The following is an 11,206-nucleotide window of genomic DNA, read 5'->3' on the forward strand; positions in this document are numbered from 1 at the left end:
TATTCTCATAATTTGAAATGCTTGATCATTTAAAAAATATTTGCAACGATTTTTATAAAATCCTAAAGATTTTTCAAAATTTCATGAACAAAGTTTAGTAAGAAACAACTAGCACCACCACACCTAGCTGTCACTACGGTGCCCAACAGCCGCCGAGGCCCGACGTCGCCATGCCTGTCGGTAGCCACGAACCAAGCCCCATTGACCAGATCCAGATCAGGCAAGCCCATGACTCCTAGACGGACCAATTCCTGTCGGTTGCTGCTACCAAGGCAACACCACTAGACGTAAGCATGCACCACCAGCGCTGCCATTGAGCAGAGCCACCACCGGAACTTCACTGCGCTTCGCTGCCAAGTACTCCTTCTAAAGAGAACCATGCCACCGCCAGGGATACGGAGGCGGGCCTAGGGGAGGCCCCGCCACCACCGGCACTGCACGGGCTTCGCCCGACAGTGACTCGGCAGCGGCAATGGAAGGGGAGGGAGAGGAGGGCTGGCGGTTGGGGGAGTTAGGGATCCCCCGTATCGCCTCGGGAAGGGATACGGGTTGAAAGGGGATGATATAGATTTGAAGTTTTCTCAAAAAAAAATTGTTACCGTGTTAGAAAAATATATGCTTTGTCGTTCTGGTGAGATGTTCAAATATTTTGCGTTGGCGAGTCAAATGCACCCTGGAACGCTAGTGGACATGTCAAGCCACGTGCACCATCACAACGCCCAACAACCACATTGCCCCTACTTCGGCTGCTGGTCCAATTTGGTTATTATTAATTCGATCACACACCGCACCAACTAGTACTCCCTTTACACCAAGATGTCTGGATCCGACGCCTCCGGCCGCGCTCCGATGGCGTCGATCGGTCTCTGACGCCGTTGACGGCGTTGCTTATCTTGCTGCTCCGGAAGACAAAGCAAAATTACCACTGGTTCACAGTGGTTCCACTAAGTGGGCCTATAAGGGCTTCTGTGAAGAAGCCGCGGCGGCGGCGATGTCGGAGCCGGTGGTGGTTGTAGGCGGGTGGGCGAGCCCGTTCGTGACGCGAGTGTGCATCGCGCTCAGGCTCAAGGGCGTGGAGTACGAGTTCCTCCAGGAAGCGGTGGGCAGGAAGAGCGAGCTGCTGCTCAGGTCCAACCCCGTGTACAAGAAGATGCCCGTGCTCCTCCACGGCGGTCGCCCCGTCTGCGAGTCCCTGGTCATCCTGCAGTACGTCGACGAGGCTTTCTCCGCTGCCGGGAAGCCCATCCTCCCAGCCGACCCCTATCGCCGCGCCGTCCACCGGTTCTGGGCAGAGTATGCCGACGCCAAGGTGAGCCAGCCATTCGATCGTGACCACTGGATCTGGAACGCAAGTTATTTTACTGTTCTGGTAATTGACCATGGCTATCGGTTCCGAGAGGTTGCAGCTCCATTCACCACTTCGGACATTGAGAGGCATGGTCGGCGGCGACAAGGCCGACGCCGCGGAGCAGGTGTCCGCCGCGCTCCGGCAGCTCGAGGAGGCCTTCGTGGAGTGCAGCGGCGGGAAGCCCTACTTCGGTGGGGATGACGTCGGCTTCCTGGACATCGTCGTTGGCTCCTACATCGGGTGGTTCGGAGCCGCGGAGAGGATCGCTGGGCTTCCCGTCCTCGACGAGGCGAGAACGCCGCGGCTGGCGGCCTGGGCGGTGCGGTTCTGCGCGCACGAGGCCGTCGGGGACCTCGTGCCCGACGCCGCCAGGCTCGTTGAGTTCGGCGAGGTGCTCCGCGCGGCGCTGGCGGCCAACGCTTCCTCCCGGCCGTGACGCGCCGCCGCGCCGGGGCCTCGGCGATCGGATCCAGCTGCAATGCTCCAGTCTGGTTGGTTGGGTTCACTTGTCCCTACAGACCCGCACATACGTCTCTGAATAAACAAGGGCAATCAGCGAATGTTCGCCGGAGGTGCATGTTAAAACAAAAGTTTTCACGGCAATTTATGGCAATTTTTTTCAAGTGAACTTGGGAAATTTCACATAAAATCCTCTGTTTGCAAGAAGTTGACATGTGTTTGTGAAGAAATTATCATGTGCTTTCGAAAAATTTGCCATACAAAACATTCGCAATTGACATGTCCCACAACAAACGTTTGCTAGTCATTAGGGTCCATAAACAATTGCCATACTCCGATGGTCACAATCCTAAATGGTTTAAGAATAAATTTTAATTCAGTGGTATTTTAAATGGTTTTATGTTTTATAGTTCGTTTCCGTTGTAACTTTTGCCTGTTTATAATATCAATACGCATTGTTGCGACGAGTTGCGTTGGTATGCTTAACATTACGCACGGCCCCAAACTTCCACCCCTAGCCGCCAATGCAAGAGCGTTTCTACACTTCAACACGCTGATGGCTCTATCCCTCTCCTTTTCTCCCTCCGGCGACCTCGTTGGCAGCAAGAAATGTGGGGACCCTTCCATCTCATTTTCTTTTTCTTATGTCTTTTTCCTGAGGACGTCGACGAGATGATGGGGCAATGATGTGTTGGAATAAGATCTCTTCATTTTTTTTTACCTCGACAAAGTCTGAGCTGGCACCGTGAAGAGCCTGTAAGAGTCTATGTCCCCATATATGTTGACTCCATTCAAATCTTGGCGGTTGGTGTATTTAGTTGTTGGTGTAGCGGCTACGACATCTTTTTCAGTGTTCTTTTGGTCCAATTTCTCCTCCCCTCTGAATTGGTGGCATGGAATTGCAAGTCTACATTGCTTTGCTAGTGGTGACACCCAATCAATGTTTGCTTCCACGATTTCTATATCTCGTCTCAAGAGGCAAGTGACCATTTCGGCCTCCAAAGCCTAGTATGGCAAGGATGTTTAGAGTTTCCCTTGCATCTATTGTTGGTCCAGTTCAATTTTTGATCTCTAGCGGGCTGTTACAATCAATGTCATTTTTATCTTTTACTGGTCGTTCTGCGTCTAGCTGTCTGCCATTATACTCGCTATTGTTTTTCTTAATATTTAACAGATCTAAGATGCCTATTGAGTATGTTTTCTTTAGAAAGAAGGCACTGTTGTTGGTGCTCCTTTCTCTTCTTTTTCACATTTTCATTATAACTATATATTTCTATTTTTATTTCTTTCAACGTTTCATATTCCACGTCACCACATGTGTCGTCTGGTCTCCACATCATTAGGTATATCTGTTGGAGAACGTAGTAATTTCAAAAAAATTCTACGCACACGCAAGATCATGGTGATGCATAGCAACGAGAGGCGAGAGTGTTGTCCACGTACCCTCGTAGACCGAAAGCGGAAGCGTTAGCACAACGCGGTTGATGTAGTCGTACGTCTTCACGATCCGACCGATCAAGTACCGAACGCACGGCACCTCCGAGTTCAGCACACGTTCAGCCCGATGACGTAACTCGAACTCCGATCCAGCCGAGTGTTGAGGGAGAGTTTCGTCAGCACGACGGCGTGGTGACGATGATGATGTTCTACTGACACAGGGCTTCGCCTAAGCACCGCTACAGTATTATCGAGGTGGACTATGGTGGAGGGGGGCACCGCACACGGCTAAAAGATCAAACGATCAATTGTTGTCTCTATGGGGTGCCCCCTGCCCCCGTATATAAAGGAGCAAGGGGGAGGCGGCCGGCCAAGGAGGAGGGCGCGCCAAGGGGGGAGTCCTACTCCCACCGGGAGTAGGACTCCTCCTTTCCTTGTTGGAGTAGGAGAGAAGGAAAGAGGGGGAGAGGGAGAAGGAAAAGGGGGCTGCACCCCTTGTCCAATTCGGACCAGAGGGTGGGTGCGCGCCTCCTTCCTTTTGGCCTCTCTCCTCTATTTCCGTATGGCCCAATACGGCCCAATACTTCTCCCCGGCGAATTTCCGTAACTCTCCGGTACTCCGATAAATACCCGAATCACTCGGAACCTTTCCGAAGTCCGAATATTGTCGTCCAATATATCGATCTTTACGTCTCGGCCATTTCGAGACTCCTCGTCATGTCCCCGATCTCATCCGGGACTCCGAACTACCTTCGGTACATCAAAACATATAAACTCATAATATAACTGTCATCGAAACATTAAGCGTGCGGACCCTACGGGTTCGAGAACTATGTACACATGACCGAGACACGTCTCCTGTCAATAACCAATAGCGGAACCTGGATGCTCATATTGGCTCCCACATATTCTACGAAGATTTTTATCGGTCAGGCCGCATAACAACATACGTTGTTCCCTTTGTCATCGGTATGTTACTTGCCCGAGATTCGATCGTCGGTATCTTAATACCTAGTTCAATCTCGTTACTGGCAAGTCTCTTTACTCGTTCCGTAATACATCATCCCGCAACTAACTCATTAGTTACAATGCTTGCAAGACTTATAGTGATGTGCATTACCGAGAGGGCCCAGAGATACCTCTCCGACAATCGGAGTGACAAATACTAATCTCGAAATACGCCAACCCAACAAGTACCTTCGGAGACACCTGTAGAGCACCTTTATAATCACCCAGTTACGTTGTGACGTTTGGTAGCACACAAAGTGTTCCTCCGGTAAACGGGAGTTGCATAATCTCATAGTCATAGGAACATGTATAAGTCATGAAGAAAGCAGTAGCAACATACTAAACGATCGAGTTCTAAGCTAACGGAATGGGTCAAGTCAATCAAATCATTCTCCTAATGATGTGATCCCGTTAATCAAATGACAACTCATGTCTATGGCTAGGAAACATAACCATCTTTGATCAACGAGCTAGTCAAGTAGAGGCATACTAGTGACACTCTGTTTGTCTATGTATTCACACAAGTATTATGTTTCCGGTTAATACAATTCTAGCATGAATAATAAACATTTATCATGATATAAGGAAATAACTAATAACTTTATTATTGCCTCTAGGGCATATTTCCTTCAGTCTCCCACTTGCACTAGAGTCAATAATCTAGATCACATCGCCATGTGATTTAACATCAATAGTTCACATCACCATGTGATTAACACCCATATATAGTTCACATCGTCATGTGACCAACACCCAAAGGGTTTACTAGAGTCAATAATCTAGTTCACATCGCTATGTGATTAACACCCAAAGAGTACTAAGGTGCCATCATGTTTTGCTTGTGATATAATTTTAGTCAACGGGTCTGTCACATTCAGATCCGTAAGTATTTTGCAAGTTTCTATGTCTACAATGCTCTGCACGGAGCTACACTAGCTAATTGCTCCCACTTTCAATATGTATCCAGATTGAGACTTAGAGTCATCTGGATCAGTGTCAAAATTTGCATCGACGTAACCCTTTACGATGAACCCTTTTTCTCACCTCCATAATCGAGAAACATATCCTTATTCCACTAAGGATAATTTTGACCGCTGTCCAGTGATCTACTCCTAGATCACTATTGTACTCCCTTGCCAAAATCAGTGTAGGGTATACAATAGATCTGGTACACAGCATCGCATACTTTATAGTACCTATGGCCAAGGCATAGGGAATGACTTTCATTCTCTTTCTATCTTCTGCCATGGTCGGGCTTTGAGTCTTACTCAATTTCACACCTTGTAACACAGGCAAGAACTCTTTCTTTGACTGTTCCATTTTGAACTACTTCAAAATCTTGTCAAGGTATGTACTTATTGAAAAACTTATCAAGCGTCTTGACATATCTCTATAGATCTTGATGCTCAATATTAAGCAGCTTCACCGAGGTCTTTCTTTGAAAAACTCCTTTCAAACACTCCTTTATGCTTTGCAGAATAATGCTACATTATTTCCGATCAACAATATGTCATTCATATATACTTATCAGAAATGTTGTAGTGCTCCCACTCACTTTCTTGTAAATACAGGCTTCTCCAAAAGTCTGTACAAAACCAAATGCTTTGATCACACTATCAAAGCGTTTATTCCAACTCCGAGAGGCTTGCACCAGTCCATAAATGGATCGCTGGAGCTTGCACACTTTGTTAGCTCCCTTTGGATCGACAAAACCTTCCGGTTGCATCATATACAACTCTTCTTCCAGAAATCTATTCAGGAATGCAGTTTTGACATCCATTTGCCAAATTTCATAATCATAAAATGCGGCAATTGCTAACATGATTCGGACAGACTTAAGCATCGATACGAGTGAGAAACTCTCATCGTAGTCAACACCTTGAACTTGTCGAAAACCTTTTGCGACAATTCTAGCTTTGTAGATAGTAACACTACTATCAGCGTCCGTCTTCCTCTTGAAGATCCATTTAAGCTCAATGGCTCGCCGATCATTGGGCAATCAATCAAAGTCCATACTTTGTTCTCATACATGGATCCCATCTCAGATTTCATGGCCTCAAACCATTTCGCGGAATCTGGGCTCATCATCGCTTCCTCATAGTTCGTAGGTTCGTCATGGTCAAGTAACATGACCTCCAGAATAGGATTACCGTACCACTCTGGTGTGGATCTCACTCTGGTTGACCAACGAGGTTTGGTAGTAACTTGATCTGAAGTTACATGATCATCATCATTAGCTTCCTCACTAATTGGTGTAGGAGTCACAGGAACAGATTTCTGTGATGAACTACTTTCCAATAAGGGAGCAGGTACAGTTACCTCATCAAGTTCTACTTTCCTCCCACTCACTTCTTTCGATAGAAACTCCTTCTCTAGAAAGGATCCATTCTTAGCAACGAATGTCTTGCCTTCGGATATGTGATAGAAGGTGTACCCAAAAGTCTCCTTTGGGTATCCTATGAAGACACATTTTTCCGATTTGGGTTTGAGCTTATCAGGATGAAACTTTTTCACATAAGCATCGCAACCCCAAACTTTAAGAAACGACAATTTTGGTTTCTTGCCAAACCACAGTTCATACGGTGTCGTCTCAAACGGATTTACATGGTGCCCCTTTTTTACGTGAATGCAGCTGTCTCTAATGCATAACCCCAAAACTGTAGTGGTAAATCGGTAAGAAACATCATATATTGCACTATATCCAATAAAGTACCATTATGACGTTCGGACACACCATTAAGCTGTGGTGTTCCAGGTGGCACGAATTTTTGAAACTATTCCACATTGTTTTAGTTGAAGACCAAACTCGTAACTCAAATATTTGTCTCCGCGATCAGATCGTAGAAACCTTATTTTCTTGTCACGCTGATTTTCCACTTCACTCTGAAATTCTTTGAACTTTTCAAATGTTTCAGACTTATGTTTCATCAAGTAGATATACCCATATCTGCTCAAATCATCTGTGAAGGTTAGAAAATAACGATACCCGCCGCGATCCTCAACACTCATCGGATCGCATACATCAGTATGTATTATTTTCGAATAAGTCAGTTGCTCGCTCCATTGTTCCGGAGAACGGAGTCTTAGTCATCTTGCCCATAAGGCATGGTTCGCAAGCATCAAGTGATTCATAATCAAGTGATTCCAAAAGCCCAACAGCATGGAGTTTCTTCATGCCCTTTACACCAATATGACCTAAACGGCAGTGCCACAAATAAGTTGCACTATCATTATTAACTTTGCATCTTTTGGCTTCAATATTATGAATATGTGTATCACTATGATCGAGATCCAACGAACCATTTTCATTGGGTGTGTAACCATATAAGGTTTTATTCATGTAAACAGAACAACAATTATTCTCTAACTTAAATGAATAACCGTATTGCAATAAACATGATCAAATCATATTCATGCTATTTGCAAACACCAAATAACACTTATTTAGGTTCAACACTAATCCCGAAAGTATAGGGAGTGTGCAATGATGATAGTATCAATCTTGGAACCACTTCCAATACACATCGTCACTTCATCCTTAACTAGTTTCTGTTCATTATGCAACTCCCGTTTCGAGTTACTACTCTTTAGCAACTGAACCAGTATCAAATACCGAGGGGTTGCTACGAACACTAGTAAAATACACATCAATAATTTGTATATAAAATATACCTTTGTTCACTTTTGCCGTCCTTCTTATCCACCAAATACTTGGGGCAGTTCCGCTTCCAGTGACCAGTCTCTTTGCAGTAGGAGCACTTAGTCTCAGGCTTAGGTCCAGACTTGGGCTTCTTCACTTGAGCAGCAACTTGCTTGCCGTTCTTCTTGAAGTTCCCCTTCTATCCCTTTGCCCTTTTCTTAAAACTAGTGGTCTTGTTAACCATCAACACTTGATGCTCTTTCTTGATTTCTACCTTCATTAATTTCAGCATCACGAAGAGCTTGGGAATTACTTTCGTCATCCCTTGCATACTATAGTTATCACGAAGTTCTACTAACTTGGTGATGGCGACTAGAGAATTCTGTCAATCACTATTTTATCTGGAAGATTAACTCCCACTTGATTCAAGCGATTGTAGTACCCAGACAATCTGAGCACATGCTCACTGCTTGAGCTATTCTCCTCCATCTTTTAGCTATAGAACTTGTTGGAGACTTCATATCTCTCAACTCGGGTATTTGCTTGAAATATTAACTTCAACTCCTCGAACATCTCATATGGTCCATGACGTTCAAAATGTCTTTCAAGTCCCGATTCTAAGCCGTTAAGCATGGTGCACTAAACTATCAAGCAGTCATCATATTGAGCTAGCCAAACGTTCATAACGTCTGCATCTGCTCCTGCAATAGGTATGTCACCTAGCGGTGCATCAAGGACATAATTCTTCTGTGCAGCAATGAGGATAATCCTTAGATCACGGATCCAATCCGCATCTTTGCTACTAACATCTTTCAACATAATTTTTCTCTAGGAACATATCAAAAATAAACACAGGGAAGCAACAACGTGAGCTATTGATCTACAACATAATTTGCAAAATACTATCAGGACTAAGTTCATGATAAATTTAAGTTCAATTAATCATATTACTTAAGAACTCCCACTTAGATAGACATCCATCTAATCCTCTAAGTGATCACGTGATCCATATCAACTAAACCATGTCCGATCATCACGTGAGATGGAGTAGTTTCAACGGTGAACATCACTATGTTGATCATATCCACTATATGATTCACGCTCGACCTTTCGGTCTCCGTGTTCCGAGGCCACATCTGTTATATGCTAGGCTCGTCAAGCTTAACCTGAGTATTCCGCGTGTGCAACTGTTTTGCACCTGTTGTATTTGAAGTAGAGCCTATCACACCCGATCATCACGTGGTGTCTCAGCACGAAGAACTTTCGCAACGGTGCATACTCAGGGGGAACACTTATACTTTGATAATTTAGTGAGGGATCATCTTATAATGCTACCGTCAATCAAAGCAAGATAAGATGCATAAAAGATAAACATCACATGCAATCAATATAAGTGATATGATATGGCCATCATTATCTTGTGCTTGTGATCTCCATCTCCGAACCACCGTCATGATCACCATCATCACCGGCGCGACACCTTGATCTCCATCGTAGCATCGTTGTCGTCTCGCCAATCTTATGCTTCTACGACTATCGCTACCGCTTAGTGATAAAGTAAAGCATTACAGGGCGATTGCATTGCATACAATAAAGCGACAACCATATGGCTCCTGCCAGTTGCCGATAACTCGGTTACAAAACATGATCATCTCATACAATAAAATTTAGCATCATGTCTTGACCATATCACATCACAACATGCCCTACAAAAATAAGTTAGACGTCCTCTACTTTGTTGTTGCAAGTTTTATGTGGCTGCTACGGGCTTAGCAAGAACCGTTCTCACCTACGCATCAAAACCACAACGATAGTTTGTCAAGTTGGTGTTGTTTTAACCTTCAACAAGGACCGGGCGTAGCCACACTCGGTTCAACTAAAGTTGGAGAAACTGACACCCGCCAGCCACCTCTGTGCAAAGCACGTCGGAAGAACCAGTCTCGTGTAAGCGTACGCGTAATGTCGGTCCGGGCCGCTTCATCCAACAATACCGCCGAACCAAAGTATGACATGCTGGTAAGCAGTATGACTTATATCGCCCACAACTCACTTGTGTTCTACTCGTGCATATAACATCAACGCATAAAACCTGGCTCGGATGCCACTATTGGAGAACGTAGTAATTTCAAAAATTTCCTACGCACACGCAAGATCATGGTGATGCATAGCAACGAGAGGGGAGAGTGTTGTCCATGTACCCTCGTAGACCGAAAGCGGAAGCGTTAGCACAACGCGGTTGATGTAGTCGTACGTCTTCATGATCCGACCGATTAAGTACCGAACGCACGGCACCTCCGAGTTCAGCACACGTTCAGCCCGCTGACGTCCCTCGAACTCCGATCCCGCCGAGTGTTGAGGGAGAGTTTCGTCAGCACGACAACGTGGTGCCGATGATGATGTTCTACTGACATAGGGCTTTGCCTAAGCACCGCTACAGTATTATCGAGGTGGACTATGGTGGAGGGGGGCACCGCACACGGCTAAAAGATCAAACGATCAATTGTTGTCTCTATGGGGTGCCCCCCTGCCCCCGTATATAAAGGAGCAAGGGGGAGGCTGCCGGCCAAGGAGGAGGGCGCGCCAAGGGGGGAGTCCTAATCCCACCGGGAGTAGGACTCCTCCTTTCCTTGTTGGAGTAGGAGAGAAGGAAAGAGGGGGAGAGGCAGAAGGAAAAGGGGGCTGCACCCCTTGTCCAATTCGGACCAGAGGGGGGGTGCACGCCTCCTTCCTTTTGGCCTCTCTCCTCTATTCCCGTATGGCCCAATAAGGCCCAATACTTCTCCCCGGCGAATTCCCGTAACTCTCCGGTACTCCAATAAATAACCGAATCACTCGCAACCTTTCCGAAGTCCGAATATTGTCGTCCAATATATCGATCTTTATGTCTCGGCCATTTCGAGACTCCTCGTCATGTCCCCGATCTCATCCGGGATTCCGAACTACCTTCGGTACATCAAAACAAATAAACTCATAATATAACTGACATCGAAACGTTAAGCGTGCGGACCCTACGGGTTCGAGAACTATGTACACATGACCAAGACACGTCTCCGGTCAATAACCAATATCGGAACCTGGATGCTCATATTGGCTCCCACATATTCTACGAAGATCGTTATCGGTCAGACCGCATAACAACATACGTTGTTCCCTTTGTCATCGGTATGTTACTTGCCCGAGATTTGATCGTCGATATCTTAATACCTAGTTCAATCTCGTTACTGGCAAGTCTCTTTACTCGTTCTGTAATACATCATCCCGCAACTAACTCATTAGTTACAATGTTTGCAAGGCTTATAGTGATGTGCATTACC

At 45.6% G+C, this 11,206-nt stretch overlaps 1 protein-coding gene across 1 annotated transcript; it reads left to right on the forward strand.

Moving 5' to 3' along the window:
* Positions 1 to 767: 767 nt before the first annotated feature.
* On the forward strand, positions 768 to 2,014 carry LOC123124732 (glutathione S-transferase U18). Its single transcript, XM_044545299.1, has 2 exons — positions 768 to 1,309; positions 1,407 to 2,014. The coding sequence occupies exons 1-2, from the start codon at positions 992 to 994 to the stop codon at positions 1,782 to 1,784; spliced, it is 696 nt and encodes a 231-aa protein (XP_044401234.1). The 5' UTR covers positions 768 to 991; the 3' UTR covers positions 1,785 to 2,014.
* Positions 2,015 to 11,206: the final 9,192 nt, after the last annotated feature.

The sequence above is a fragment of the Triticum aestivum genome, chromosome 5D (genome assembly GCF_018294505.1).
Source record: "Triticum aestivum cultivar Chinese Spring chromosome 5D, IWGSC CS RefSeq v2.1, whole genome shotgun sequence".
In the NCBI taxonomy this organism is placed as follows: domain Eukaryota; kingdom Viridiplantae; phylum Streptophyta; class Magnoliopsida; order Poales; family Poaceae; genus Triticum; species Triticum aestivum.

What these genes read in the sequence shown, in the direction of transcription:
- LOC123124732 (XM_044545299.1), top strand. Translation starts at nt 992, where the DNA reads ATGTCGGAGCCGGTGGTGGTTGTAGGCGGGTGGGCGAGCCCGTTCGTG. An exon ending in CAGAGTATGCCGACGCCAAG is followed by an intron (nt 1,310 to 1,406) that starts GTGAGCCAGCCA and finishes GAGAGGTTGCAG; the next exon opens with CTCCATTCACCACTTCGGAC.